The sequence below is a fragment of the Apis mellifera genome, linkage group LG11, assembly GCF_003254395.2.
Source record: "Apis mellifera strain DH4 linkage group LG11, Amel_HAv3.1, whole genome shotgun sequence".
In the NCBI taxonomy this organism is placed as follows: Eukaryota; Metazoa; Arthropoda; class Insecta; order Hymenoptera; family Apidae; genus Apis; species Apis mellifera.
This window is the reverse complement of record NC_037648.1, coordinates 5,291,674-5,308,411: the sequence shown is the minus strand read 5'-3', so window position 1 is coordinate 5,308,411 and position 16,738 is coordinate 5,291,674. Positions and strand designations below refer to the sequence as shown.

General features: G+C 22.8%; 1 protein-coding gene across 2 annotated transcripts in view; it reads left to right on the top strand.

The window, feature by feature from the left end:
- LOC724287 (protein rhomboid) overlaps positions 1–16,340 on the top strand; it is an 869,734-nt gene extending 853,394 nt beyond the window's left edge. For both annotated transcript variants that reach the window (XM_026443982.1, XM_026443983.1), the window contains 2 exons: positions 9,407–9,562; positions 13,456–16,340. In XM_026443982.1, coding sequence (XP_026299767.1) covers positions 9,407–9,562; positions 13,456–13,697 — 398 coding nt within the window. In that variant the 3' untranslated portion in view covers positions 13,698–16,340. The remainder of the gene's footprint in view (positions 1–9,406; positions 9,563–13,455) is intronic.
- The last annotated feature ends 398 nt before the right edge of the window (positions 16,341–16,738 follow it).

Below are 16,738 nucleotides of genomic sequence, written 5' to 3'. Positions count from 1 at the left end.
TTAACAAAATTAAAAGATTTCATTTTAATAATTTAACATAGATATTTGTATTCTCAGAATTATAGTAATAATCTAATCTATAGTAATCTGATATAAAAAAAAAAATAAGTTTGTTTCTTTGTAACTATTAAAGAATTTTATATAATTATTAATTCTTTTATATGATATAATTAAATATAAATATATTTTTAAATCCATCAAAAAAATAATTCTTTTATATATTATAATAATTCTTATATGATTAAATTAAAATAATATTTTTTTAGTCATTTAAACATTAATCTTCTTTAAATGATAAAATAATAAAAAGATATTTAAAAAATTCTAACCAAAAAATTTTTATTTTTATTATTATTTATAATAATAATTTTCGTTCATTTTCAATGTCTGAAAAAATTGAATCTTGTATTGACCTATTTAAACTCTGATAGTCTCTTGTTTTTTATATCATTACAATTAATATAATTTAATAATAATTTTATATTTTTCAAAATGCATATTACCATACAACAAACAAAAATATTATTCATTTTAATAAATTTATTATTAGTTTAATATTTTTTAATATTTACATTATCAAAATATAAATTATTTTTTTGCAAAAATGTATATTTCTTATTCTAATTAAAAAATATCAATCTTTATTATATAAAGAAAATTATTTATTATATAATAATCTCTAAAAAAATTTTATTCTAATTAAAAAATATCAATCTTTATTAAATAAAGAAAATTATTTATCACATAATAATATCTAAAAATATATAATCTCTAAAAATACAATCTCTACAAAATAAAATTTTTCAAAAATACAATCCTTTTCTTATGTTATTTTCCATTACAAATAATTAAATCAGGAGTACCAAATGACAACCAATACATTCTCTTTTCATTTTCCTCAAGTCATAGACTATTTATGTGCCATTGATTTCTCTGTTTCGTCGAAAACTTGGTGGAAATTCGTTTTCTTGTCTCTTTCAATTCAACACGAAACAATGATAAGAAAAAAATATGCTTGTATGACTTTCTCATGAAATAAAAAAAGAAGCAAAAAAAAAAGGAAAATAGGAAATCGAAATTGGTCATTCATTGATTGGATATGGAATCAATAGAATTAATTTCTTTTATAAATTTCATTCAAGTTTAATTTTCATGGAATTTTCATTGCTTTAAAGCTTAAAATATATTAATCTGCGGATCTTATAAGTTTTATTTTCTTTATTCCTCGATTTCTCTATTAGCTCTATGTCCCTCTTTATGAATGCATCGATATGGTTGTACTCACTTGCTAAATTAGTATTCACTTTATAATTAAATGAAATTCACTTTATTTTCTTATCTTAGCCAATATGAGACATATTGGGTATCTTTGCAACTTTTTTTCCACTTTATTTTTTTTCGCTTTCTCTGCATTTTCCTTCTTCCAGGAATCGGTTTTCAGATGATTCACATCTACAGCAAAATCCCCAAACATAAAGGAAACATGTATAAGAAAATTTTAAAATGCCATTTTCTTATGTCTATAACTTCCGTAATAGCATTCGTGATATTCCGGCAAGAACAAACGAGATGCAATAAAAATTCGTTATTATGATTTTGGCATAATCATAGCTTTAATAAAATATTCATGATGTTCCTATTTTTCAATGATTGAAACGTATTTTTCAATTTGTTTCTTTTAAAATTCATTTATTAGTCAATTATTAGTATGCGTCAAATATAATTTGCATAATATCATTGATATAACTATTAGTAAAAATTAGTTTTTTATTGATATATCAAAATATTTAGAAAAATTATTGATAGAAAAATGAAAGTTGGATCATAATGTGAAAAAGATAGTAATATAAATAATTCTGTTGCTACAGAAATATTAAATTTAAAGCACTGAAAAAACTATTCATGCTTAAAATGAATTTATCAATGAAAAATAAAAATGTTGTTCGAATATATTTAATAAATAATAACTTTTTATTTACTTTTTAAAAATGTCATTAATACAATAACGAATTAAATGTGCTTACGTATGTAAATTATTGCATTTTCATATGTTTATTATATTATATGCTTCATTATAATGCTTCATTCATTTAGAAATAATTTCTTTTTTATTTATAAAAAAAATTATATAAAAAAATATGTGAATTTTTTTCATTTAATATCAAAAAATACATTATTATTTAAATAATGATATATTTATATCAAACAAATAAATATTTGTTTTTTTTTTACTTCAGCAAAAGTCAAACGGATTTTTACGGACATTTTTTTGTTATTTATTAAAAATTAATATTTTTGCTTCAATTATTGCTCATGTAATCTAAATAAGAAAACCAAAACTTCAATCTTTTTCAAAACAAAAGAGTTATTTTAAAAAAGAATAAATATACTTATTAAACGAATAAACTTATTATGTTTTACGAATTTTTATTAATTATTAATTATTAAATATATATATTTATAATTACTTAAATGGTGTTCTTATAGAAAATAGAAATTAAATATCATTTAATTATTAAATGATATTGATAAGTGAATAAATATTAACTTACACAATTAAAATTTGATATTAAAAGAATCTATTTAATAAATATATAACGAATACACATTTTTAATCAATAATCAAATCATTATTTAAATCAATAAAATACGAAAATGGATACTTTATTTTGTTTAAAAATATATTCTATGTTTAAAGATGTTCTAAGCAAAAGTAGCTTTCTTGTTTTTTAAAATATAAATTATTATTTAGAAAAAAATATTGATTTTTAACTAATTAATATTTATATAATATTATATAATTTACATAATTTATATAATATTATTATATAATCATATAAATAATTTTTTTATTCGTATATATCATTTAGAATAATGTATAATTATATAAATGATACATGCATATATGTAATTAAAATGCTGGCTTTATCAATTGGATAGAATCAATTATAAAATCTTCGATAGTGTATATACATATATACAATGTTTCCATAGAATTTAAGTACATTCTTAACTTTTTTTGCTATTTATAATTAATACTTGCACTTGTTATATATATTCCAGATACAAGAGATACAAGAGGTATTATTACATAATAAAAAATATATTATAAAATATATATATGTATATATAATATGTTATACATATATTATAAAAAAAATAAAAATGCGAAATTATAAAAATCTTTTAAGAATAATAACAACTTTAATCGCTAAAAGAAATTAATATGTAATTCTACTGCTTAAGAATTTTTCTTTCATTTAATTCTATATATCGATATAAATTAATATTCTTTCATCATTATTTACAAATAAACAGAAATGACATCCCAGAGAAATTCAAAGCAATTTCCAGAATGTTAAAATTTTATTTTTAAATAAAAAATGAAATAATGTAATATATAAAAAAATTTTTTTATCTTGAAATTATTAAATATAAATATAAAAAATAAAAAAATAATATTTTTTAATTACTGTTTAATGATGTTGAAATAGAAAAAAATTAATGTAATAACTATTGAGATTCAAATTTCACGAAGAAAGATAAACAGTTTTTATAGAAACAAATGTTGTCTTATTGATATAATCTATGAATATACAGGCTGTGGACCATCTCATCTCACGGGACCTGACTAGGATGACTGTTACAGCAACTTAATTTTAATTATAATTATTAAAATTTATCTATATTTAAATGTAACATGATAACGCACCGTATATTAAAACCAGCCATTATTATTACCGCATTTACTATTTTATCATTATTAACTGCAGTGTTAAGTATTTGTTAATTAATGATAATGACTTATTCTAAATTTTAATATTATAATAAAGAATTAAGATTAATATTTATTTATTATTTTTTAATGCTCATTAATGTGAAGCATTTAATTTTTTTAAAATACAAATTTGAAATGATAAAAAATTAAATCAATCATTTTGTTATTGTCACATTATTGTAATAATGACTATAATATTATTATTTTATTTTTTATTAATTTGAGATTTTTCATAAGAAAAAAAAATGAAAGAATTTTTGTATTTTGAATGAATATCTCAAAAACCGACCATAATAGAAAAAAACTATTTAAAATGCTGATTTTAACAATATATGTATTTCAAAATTTTTTAAGTCGATGAGCACATATACAATTTATATATTGTTACAAATCAGTCAAAATAACAATAATAACAATAATTTAAATAATAATGTAATATCTCTTTCATGTTTCAGTTTTATTTTATAATATAAAAAAAAATTATATTATGCAATACAAATTTTTCATTCTTATAATATTATTTAAGAACAAATTTAATATTGTTATGTAATAAAATAGTTCGAGAAATTTCAATGTAAAAAAACTTTCAATCCAATTTATGTTATAGTTGTAATTTATATAAAACTGTATTCTATTGAATTGCTAAATTCATCTCAAAGTAATAATTCATTGAACCGAAATAAAATCATTTTGTCTCGGCTTACACTTGAATAAACAAGTGACACTTTCTTTTAAAAAAAAAAAGATAAATTCATTAGTGATTATTTCATTATTTTCTCCTTCTTAAAATTATATTTTTAAAACTAAATTCTTTCAACGATTTGCAATTTCTATTCTTATATTCAATTCCATAAGGGATTACACGTAGCGACAAAAATGTTCGATAATTTAATATAAAAATAAGCGGTCCCGCTTTCTAAAAATAAAGTTTTCCAACATTCGAATTTTCCGATGGCACAATTTTTTCAATGGATATAGACTAATTTCTAAATTGTCAAATTTCTCGAACATTATTATAAATTAATTCGTTTAAATTTTATTATAAATTAATTCATTATAGAATAACTAATTTAGTTAAATATGGATGGTAACCAATTTGATTTCAAACTACGTTTCCTTGCTGCAGAAACACATATCCGATTTCTAACTGAGGGAAACTCTATGCTTAGATAGTTTACAAGGTTTATGATGGTGAGTAGCATTACCCTATGGAACTTCCAAAACGATACACTCGTTAATTACCGCTATATGTAATATAGTCTTGACTGAAACATGAATAATGCTGCTTAAATTAATAATGTAGTAAATAATTTTATAATTGGATTTGAAAGTTATTTCATAATATAATAAAATAGATTATTACGAATGTTATGATGATATATGTAAATTTATAGAAAAGATAACTTAATTTTATGAAATTATTATGGCGAGAATATAAATAGAAAGATGCTTATTGTAAAATTTTTCAGAATCGAATTTTTTTTTTGATAGTAAAAATTTTTTTATCTTTAATAATAGAATCATTTATTGCTCTGTTCTTGTAAAGAAGACATAAAATGACAATAATACATTAAAATTTAAAACTAGTTTTATCGAAAATGTTTAAATTATCATTAGATTATTATTAATAACTAATAAAAGTTACATGTAAATAATATCGAAATATAAATAATCTATAAAACGATTAAATTCAATTAATTCTATTACAAAATATTTTATAATTTTATACAAAATAAGTCAATAAGGGCAATCATTTAAAATAACTCATTATATAATGTTAATATAATATTTATAGATATTATATTTATAATATATATTCATATATATATATTCATAAAAATATGATATCTTTGGAGGGTGGATTCTAAACATCAAAACTGATGAAAAAAGTTGACATGTTAAATATATACACATATATTCGATAAAGTATTATATTTAATTATAGTTATAAATATTTTAAGTTTTAGATAAAGCGAGAATATTCACCCGAATACACGGCAGTACCATATTGCAATGTCACTTATAGCAAAGCTCCTCAATGAAAATAAATGTACTGATTTATTTTTTTATATATAATTGATTATTTCAAATGAATTTCAATTTAATACAATATAATATATGTATTATGTAATTTTTTATTTAACAAAAACTTATCTCGAATAAATTTTAAATCCATAAATATATCATTTTATGGTACAAATATATTATTTAAATTCATAGCTAAATTATTGTATAACACTCGATGTCTATTTATCGAAATTCATTGGAGCAAATCAAAACACATTCCTATAAGATTTCAAATTAAAAAGATTGAATGTGTTTTTTACACATAAATTTGCTTATCTTCACATATACAAGAAAATCATTAATGAATTAATTTGAAATTCACAGATCAATTGAAGCTTTAGTTGAAAAATCTTTATCTCTTTCATTTGAATTCAATGTTTTTTATTCCGATATGAGAATAACTAAACAAAAAATTTGAAATTTAATATTTATATTTTATAATATAATTATAATATAATTAGTAATTATAATATAATATAAATATTATAATATAATATAATTATACTATAATTATAATATAATATTAATACCATTATCTTATATCGACTAAAAAAATTATATAAGCATTGCATTTTTCTTTTTCACATTATTATTACATATTAGATTTTTTTTATTCATTATTTACATTAATTTCTTTGAATAAAATTATTTCGATTATTACTTATTATTATTGAATTAAAATAAGATTATTAAAAAATGTCAGTATCTGAGGATAATATAAAAATTTTTCTCATTTTCATATTGTAAATCATAAAAAAAGAATTTTTAAAAATATATAAAAGTTTTTAAATTAATTTATTTAAATTTAATTTAATTTAATTAACAATTTAATTTAAAGTAATTTGACATTAAAAACAATCTATTTTTAATTATAAGTTTTCTCGAATTTTATTTCATAAATAATATTTTCTTTAATTTTATTTATTTTAATATTGATTCTAAATTTATATTTACTTAAAATTTCATATATAACTATTTATTTTTTAAAGAAAGCTGAATTTATAAAATGGATATATTTAAAACTGATTAAACATATAAGATCGCACTATCGAAAAAATTAAGATTTTAGAAGAATATTTTAATGTTGTACTACTGATTTTTTCAGAATAATATATATTTATAAGTATAGATTGATTAAAAACTCATTCATTTTCAATGTCTTTTTATTTTCTACTAAATATTTGCAAACTTATTTCTAAAAACCATTATTTTTATTTTTATATTATAAACTTTTATATTATAAAATATAATATTGGGTTGGCAACTAAGTAATTGCGGATCAGTTGAAGTTGATGACGACCTAATCAAAGCAATAATCGATTCAGATCGTCACAGTACAACTCGTGAGATTGCAGAGAAGCTTCATGTATCACGTACATGCATTGAAAACCACTTAAAACAATTTGCCTATGTTCAAAAACTCGATACATGGATTCCTCACGAACTGAAAGAAAAGCATTTAACGTAACGCATTAACAGTTGCGATTTGCTAAAGAAACGTAATGAAAATGATCCATTTTTAAAACGACTGATAACTGGTGATGAAAAATGGGTTGTTAACAACAATATCAAGCGGAAAAGATCGTGGAGCAGGCCACGCGAACCAGATCAAACAACATCAAAAACTGGTTTTTCATCAAAAGAAGGTTTTGTTATCAGTTTGGTGGGATTACAAAGGAATTGTCTATTTTGAACTCTTACCACCCAACCGAACGATCAATTCTACATTGAACAACTAACGAAATTAAACAATGCAGTTGAAGAAAAGCGGCCCGAATTGACAAATCGTGTTGTATTCCATCATGACAATGCAAGGCCACACACATCTTTGGTCACTCGGCAAAAATTATTGGAGCTTGGTTGGAATGTTTTGCCACATCCACCATATAATCCTGACTTTGCACCATCTGATTACTTTTTGTTTCGATCTTTACAAAACTCCTTGAATGGTAAAAATTTCAATAATGATGATGATATCAAATCGTATCTGATTCAATTTTTTGCTAATAAAAACCAGAAGTTTTATGAACGTGGGATTATGATGCTGCCTGAAAGATGGCAAAAGGTCATTGATCAAAATGGGCAACATATTACAGAATAAAGTTATTTAGTTCCATGAAAAAATTGTCTTTGATTTTCTAAAACAAATCCGCAATTACTTAGTTGCCAACCCAATATTATATTATATTATAAAATTTTTATATTATAAACTTATAAAATTTTTAAAATTTATTATTATTTTGTATTATCTATATATTTATTTTCAAATCATTATTTTGTATTATCTATATATTTATTTTCAAATCATTATTAAGATTATATTTATTAATATTTGCATAATCTTTATAAATTTTTTTCCTTTTTCTTTTTTTTTCTGATTTCGAAAATTTTTCTGTTTGAATAATTTTGACAAAAGAATATACAATCATATTACTGTTATTTGTTATTGTAGTATTGTTATTTTGAAATATATTCACTATCATGAGTTACCACTATATTCATTCTAAATTCGTGAATTTTCTGATAATAATATTTAAAATTTCACAGTCTATAATAATTTTTCACTATATTTTCTACTTTTACTTTAATTTTCTACACGAATATTACTTCATATGTGAATGATATATTTTTTATTACATTATATTGCTTATTGCATTTGTGAAATAGCACGTACACAAACTTGTTTCGTGCGTAGAAAAATACGAAGAAAGTGTTTCTTCATAAACTCAGCATTTTTCTTGCATTTATATTGAAGAAAATTAAAAAAATAAAGAATATTTTATGATACAAATAACTTTTGAATAATACATTGATATTTGAATTACATAATGTATTTGAATTACATAAAAGTTCGTATATGATCGAAAATTGCGCCAATTCTTGAATAAACATAATTCTTGAATAAACATAACATTTCAATTACGCTTCTTTAAAAGTTTCCTAATAATTCTAAAAAGAATTATTTTTTACATTTAATTAAAATTTTATATAATTATCACATTCTTTATGTTCCTTAGAATTGTCCTAAAAATTTTTGGAGATTTTGATTTGGCAAAAAAATTTCATTTTCTACAAAATGATTCTTCATTGCTACGCAGAATAACATTTAAGAGAAATTTAATTAAAATGTTTCACATTCTTGTCTAAAACTCTTAAAAATATTATAAAATAAGAAAATATTATTTTTTAACATCAAAATATTTTGATCTTAACAATCAATATTATTCCAATAAATCATATTATTAATCTATTCAAAAAAAGAAAATTTAATTTTAGGATGATGATAATAATGAAAAATAATTAAAATATTATATTAATATATAAAAAACGAAATTTAAAAAAGAATAATAATAAAAAGTTGTGAGAAATGGAATAAAAATTTTCAATTTATAATATTGTTATCTTTAATAATAATTGTAAGAATGTATATAATTCAATATTGTTGTTCTTAACTTACTTGTTCGTAACATTCTAGTATTGTAAATAATATTATATCATAATTTATATTCTTATTATGAATTAGAAGTACAGGATTACAAAATTTTTTTTTATTATATTCAGGTTCCTTGGGTACTTCAGTGTTTGACACGGATGTGTATCTTGTCGGCGCCAGTGGAGGTGTTTATGCTCTTCTTGCAGCTCATCTAGCAAACGTTCTTCTCAATTATAATAACATGGAATTCGGCATTGTTCGATTAATAGGCATCTTCGTAATCGGTAAGATTTAGAAAATTAGATAAATTTTTTAAATTATTTCTTTTTTAAGAGAGCATTTTATACTTATGAAATTCAGATGTTAGGATTTTAATCCTTTGTATTATCGCTACGGTGAGATTAATCATAAAAATTGTTAATTTACTTTTATTTTCATTAATAATTATAGAATAAAAATATATAGTAATATAATATATCATAATACATAAACCATAAATAAAAAGTATACCACAAATTTTTATAATCTTTTTTTTTTAAATATAAAATTTGATTTTATTGCAAAAATGTGGTAAAGATACTGATCAAAATTTTCGATGAGCAAAGGATTAAACTTTTCATTAAAAAATTAAAAACAATTATGCATATAATATTTTTAAAGGTTTAAAGATTAAAGATTTTATAATTAAATTAATATACATTTATATCCTCACATTAAAAAATTATATAATTTATATATTTTTCTTTAAAATATATTTTATATATCATTTTAAAATATATTTTTATGACAATTTTTATTTTTATTTTTTATTTCGTTTCATTTTGTTCATAATTTAAGTGATCATTAATTATTCACTAATCATTATATTAAAAACTTATAAGATAATTTTTTAAGATTTAAAATCTATGTTAAATTAAATATTTTAAAATTACGTTATAATTATATTATAATATATTATAATTTTTATATAATTTTATATTTAATTTAATCCAATTTTTATTCAACAATATATATATTATTATTTTACATATATAAAAATTTACTTATTAAACTATAAATATTCTATTATATTATTTTGATTAAAAAATATATAAAATATGCTTTTCATTCAAGTTTATTTTAATTCAATTGTATGGATACTTTTATATTGCTTTATCTTTTCCACATATTGTTGCAATAAAATAGAATTTAAAAAAAAACAACAAATGCAATATAATCTTTTTTTTCTCTATCATGTTAAAATAAAGTAAATAAATTGTTAAGCAGTAAGTAAATAATTATTAATTATTTATATCATGAAAAAAAGATATGATGACAGAAAAGTTATCATATATAGAATTTCATATCCCTAAATATTTTCAATTTATAATTAATTATGGTCTTATTATTTTAAAAATATTTCTTCATTTTAAAAAAGCATGTTAATGTATTTGCAATCATTAATGTAAAATTATATATTTTATTTTTTATTTTCGATCTTATAAAAACAATAATTATATAATTATAAAACTGATAATAAATTTCTAAATCATATTAATATTTAATATATTTAATATAGATAGATATATAAATATTCTATTAATTTTATGTAATAAAATTATTTTTAATTTTTAATTTTAATTTAATTTAATTATCGATTGATCACTTAATTTAATTTTATACATTTTTCTATCAATTTTTTTAATTAATTAATATATTTTGCAAATAAATGATTTTTGATAATTATAAAAATTATAAATATTTGATCGTACATAATTCATTAATTTTAAGTATATATATAATTTCATTCTTTTTTTGCCTAAATAATGTTATTTGAAGCCTATTATTGTGGGACATTTATTAATGGGACAATATGTATTTATATTTTTCTATTGCAATTTTTTGTATAAATATAAGTTATATCATAGAAATATTTTTTGTATATTATTGAAGTACAATATCTATAGTTTTCATTTAATTATAACTATTAAAAAAACAACATTACAAGAATGAACAAAATTTTTATTTATCTAATATATTATAAAACAAATTAATGTATAATTTATTATATAATTATAATATTATATACTAATATTTATTAATTTAATTTAATTATAATTTAATTATACATATATTAAAGTTTCTTGTATATTAGCAATGCCTTTCTTTAATATTCAAAATTGTTAATAATCTGGGATATATAGCATATAATTGATATTGATTCGTAATATTAAAACTCTGAAGAAATTATATATGTTATATATGTCGAAATATTAATGATTAGCAATTCTCACCTTCTATGCATATCGTTGTAAAGTCGAAATTGTTGACTTCGAATATTGTATTGGGATGGCAACTAAGTAATTGCGGATTTTTTTTAGAAAATCAAAGACAATTTTTTCATGGAACTAAATAACTTTATTCTGTAATGTGTTCCCCATTTTGATCAATGACCTTTTGCCATCTTTCAGGCAACATCATAATCCCACGTTCATAAAAACTTCTGGTTTTTATTAGCAAAAAACTGAATCAGGTACGATTTGATATCATCATCATTATTGAAATTTTTACCATTCAAGGAATTTTGTAAAGATCGAAACAAAAAGTAATCAGATGGTGTAAGGTCAGGACTATATGGTGGATGTGGCAAAACATCCCAACCAAGCTTCAATAATTTTTGCCGAGTGACCAAAGATGTGTGTGGCCTTGCATTGTCATGATGGAATACAACATCTTTTCGATTTGTCAATTCAGGCCGCTTTTCTTCAACTGCATTGTTTAATTTCGTTAGTTGTTCAATGTACACAGAATTGATCGTTCGGTTGGATGGTAAGAGTTCAAAATAGACAATTCTTTTGTAATCCCACCAAACTGATAACAAAACCTTCTTTTGATGAATACCAGCTTTTGATGTTGTTTGAGCTGGTTCACGTGGCCTGCTCCACGATCTTTTCCGCTTGATATTGTTGTTAACAACCCATTTTTCATCGCCAATTATCAGTCTTTTAAAAATGGATCATTTTCATTACGTTTCTTTAGCAAATCGCAGCTGTTAATGCGTTGCGTTAAATGCTTTTCTTTCACTTCGTGAGGAATCCATGTATCGAGTTTTTGAATATAGGCAAGTTGTTTTAAGTGGTTTTCAATGCATGTACGTGATACATGAAGCTTCTCTGCAATCTCACGAGTTGTACTGTGACGAATCGATTATTGCTTTGATTAGGTCATCATCAACTTCAACTGAAATCCGTAATTACTTAGTTGCCAACCCAATACAAATGGGATGCCTAAGCTGATGTTACTGCTCGAGGGATCACTTACTATCATAGGACTGTATATTCCTTAGATTATGAGCTCTGAGTGAATGAATAGTGATACTTTGATTCTTTGCGACTAACTGTAATGATTCTAACTATATCTTGATGCACTATATTGTCATCGAATTCTATCTGTTCTCATTTATATTTTTATATCAATTCTATTATAAGACTATCGCAGTCCTGGGTTTTTCCTTTAATTCTTGCTTTTTGGGAAAAATACACAGAGAGGGATCGATGGTCGCGTTGGAAAACAATTTCGAAGAATGGGCCCTCGCATGGTCGCAGCGATCGCTTCGCGCTTACTCCCACATGGTCCATCGCATGGCATACAAATGTGACTCGTGAAATAGCCATTGGTGTGATGTCTTTGTTTAAATTAGAGATTTGGAAAACGTTAGGAAACCATATACTTTCATAAATAATTTTCATTATTTTCGTAATGATACTCGAACTATTGAAAACATAGGCCAGGTTTTCCGACCGCTTCATAAACCCTTAACATGTTGAATCTAAAATTCAAAAATTCTAATATCATTAGTCGAATCATTTCTTTACGCAGAAATTTATTAAAATATAACATTTCTTATCTCTAACAATCTTATTGCATAAAAATGTAAATAAAAATCTTAAAAATGTGTTAAGAAAAAAAATTATTGAAAATTGAAATAAATTAATTTGTTTATTATGCAATTTATTACATATATATGTTATTGTTTCTCGCATCACATAATTAGTAATATTATTATAGATAATATATTATAAATGTTAATGATAAATAATGATATACATCAATAATAATTTAAGAATAACTTAAAAATATATCATATATCATAACATTTAATAAACAAATTTAATAAAGAAATGATTTCTGTTTTCAGCAAGTGCTGACGTGGGATTCGCGATTTATGATAGATATGCGGCTGAGCAAATGGGTCCCCCTGTTTCTTATGTGGCACATCTGACTGGTGCATTAGCAGGTCTCACGATCGGCTTGCTGGTATTAAAGAACTTCGAACAACGTCTCCACGAGCAACTTCTCTGGTGGGTGGCGCTTGGTGTCTATGCAGCCTGCACAATTTTTGCAATTATGTACAATCTCATGCATCCAGACTATCCATGACGCGAGGTCAGCTTCGCGTATGGACAACCGCGAAATTCGTAACGCGAAGCTGACTAATATCGAATTTTAATACAGAAGAAATTAAAGAAAAAAAAAAAAATACTCACAGAGGACTAAACGGAAGACGAGTAATTGAAGAAATAATTGAAATAAATATTGGCAAATATTCATAGGAATAAATTTTAAATTATTAAAGAGGTTTTGAAAAGAAGAAAAAGAAGAATGAAAAAAAAAAAATCTCGATTCCATGGTGATTGTAGCGTAAAGTGAAAAGAGATGATGAAAAAACATTTTTGTCGTGTTGTGTAAGATGAATTGAAATAATTTATGAATTGAAGTGTACTAAAAATAAACAATGGAAAAGTTTGTTTTTGTGAATCTGAAACGTGAAAGAGAACAATTATTATACTTGAGAAGATTTGAGAAGAGTTTAGGAAATGGATAAGTGAATGTTATGTTAAATGAAAAAGAATATGTTAGTAACGTGAGATGTGATGTCAAGAGATTTTTCAAATAAACTATATAATAAAGTGAATGTATGGAGAACGCAACAAAGATTAAAAAGAAAAAGTTTTTCGTAAGAAATAATACAGAAACAAAGAGAAAATAATTTTCTAATTGTTGGCGTACATGTAAAATTTTTAAAACTAATATTAAAATTCAAAGAAAGTCGAGGAATTAATATTTTAGCTACTTTGATCACATTAATTATCAGTACAAACTGAAAAAACAAAAGAAAGACAAATGTTCCAAGAATCGTGACACGTAATACTTTTTCAGTCATAGAAAAATAAATTTGTTGAATATAATAATTGTAATTACTATGAGAGAAGAAAAAAAGAAGAAGCGAAGAAAAAGAGCAGACAATCCTTCGTAACATATAAAATTAATTCCAAAGAATTAAAAAATGTTTAAGAAACACAATAAAGAGAAATTAATTAAAATTAATTAAAATTATTCATTAATTCTATGTATAATTTTTACGTATTTTCTAAAAAAAATTTCAAAATGAAAACAAGCAAATCAATTAAAAAAGAAGACAAAAGTAAAATATTAATCAATCGTTCCCTTCCCCTGGAGCGCTATTATTTTTTATTTTCTTTATAAAAAACCAAAGATTCGAAATACCTCTGTTCCATTTTCGGAACTCACATGTCATTTAAGTACGATAACCACAAAACGCGCATTCCGTTGAATAATATAAAGAAATGAAAAAGAGCGGAAAAAGAAAAAGAAACAAGAACGAGATTAAAAATCTGTCCATTTAAAAGGGGAAGTGGATTGGAAGCATAAGAAACGCGATTCTTGTTTTCAGTTTATTTTCTCGCTTATCGACTCTTTTACGATGCGAAAAAACCAAAGAATCCTAAATAAGCCAAGAACCTCCTGTGTCCTTTTCAATTTCATTTTTTGAACGAATGACAGGCGAAAAACAATGGAGATAGAAGCAAAAGATGTGTATTCCAGGAATCCTTCATGATGTCAGAAACTCAAGTCAAATCAAAGATATTTAGATACAAAAGTAGAAGAAATTGAGAGAAGAATTTACGAAAGCAATCATTTATGGTCATGAGACAATTCGATATAAAAATAGTCTTCTTTTGTTATTATAGAAAGATCGATCGTAATTGAAAAAGATTCGGAAACAGAACGTCATGTAAAATGGAGGAAAATAAAAAATTAAAGAATTGAATATTTTCTAGTGATAATTCTCTTTATAATAAATAAATTATTTGTATTATGTTTTATTGCTTGAGAAATGCTCATAGGAAATCATAAATTCGTTGATGATGAATATTTGATAGGAAAAGCATTATTATGTTTATCCATTAATAAGAAAATAATCAAAGAACATAACAATTAAAAAAATAAAAATATTGTTATAAAAATTAATGATGAAATTTTTGATAAAACGATCAACGATTTGTAAAAATATACAATAACAAATGAGGGAATAATGAAGTGACATCTAGGAAGAAAATTAAAACATAAATAACTATAACTAAAACTATGAAAAACATTTAACTATCGCGCTGCCTTCGTTTATCTTCAGGGTATATACTATGTAACCATCACGAAATATTGTATTCGTTAGACAAGATGCTTTTTCTAATAATACAAACTGCTCGATCGCTATGCTTCTTCGATCGATCGTGAATCGATGATCATTATTATCACCGGCGAGGTGCAATCAATGTTTATCTCCTCTACCGCGTGGCCGAACGAGCAATCGATCCACGCTCTAATCTGTATACCATTGTAAATAATTCTGTACATATATGGAGATGACGGGAATTACACGTACCGTTATGTATGTGTGAGTGTGTATATGTATGCATGTGTAAAAACGAAGCGAGAATAATATTAAGCGTGTTGGACCGAAGAAAATCTCGGTCGACTGTGCGGTCTAGTCTGATAATCGCGAGATTGCGTGGTTGTTCATATTAAAACTAAGAAAAAAACAAAAGAAAAAGAAACGTATTTTGAATTCGGTTCTACAGATTAGAATGGTTTTCTTGATAAAACTTCTTCATGAGTTCATTTGAGAGCAATATTCTTGCGAATCTCTCTCGAGATTTTTACTCTCAAATAAATTCGTGTCTTAATATTTGCTTGAGAGAAAACAAAACTATGAAGAAAAAATTTTTGCGACTTTTAAAGTGACTTTTTCGATCATTTTTTTCGTGTTCGTTAAAAGTATAACTTAGTATGACAATCTTGGAAAAAATACATTACATTAAAATAAATAAATCACGGCAAAATTTTGTTTAAAAAAGTATTACTTTGTTCGAAGTAGTATCAAATAACGAACATGAAAAAATTTACATAAATAAATTTGAGACAAATGTTCATCATTTCAAGTTTTTGCAAGTTCTCCACAAAACGGATGTGTTCATTTTATGAAGATTGTAATTAAATTGCGAATAGTTGTAGATTGCATTTTGGTTTACAAGTTGTATCGTGGATTTTCATTAAACGGAGACACGTATTCTTCGAGTTTTCTCATAACTTATTTGCTTATTCTCGTTTTTTGTCTCGCG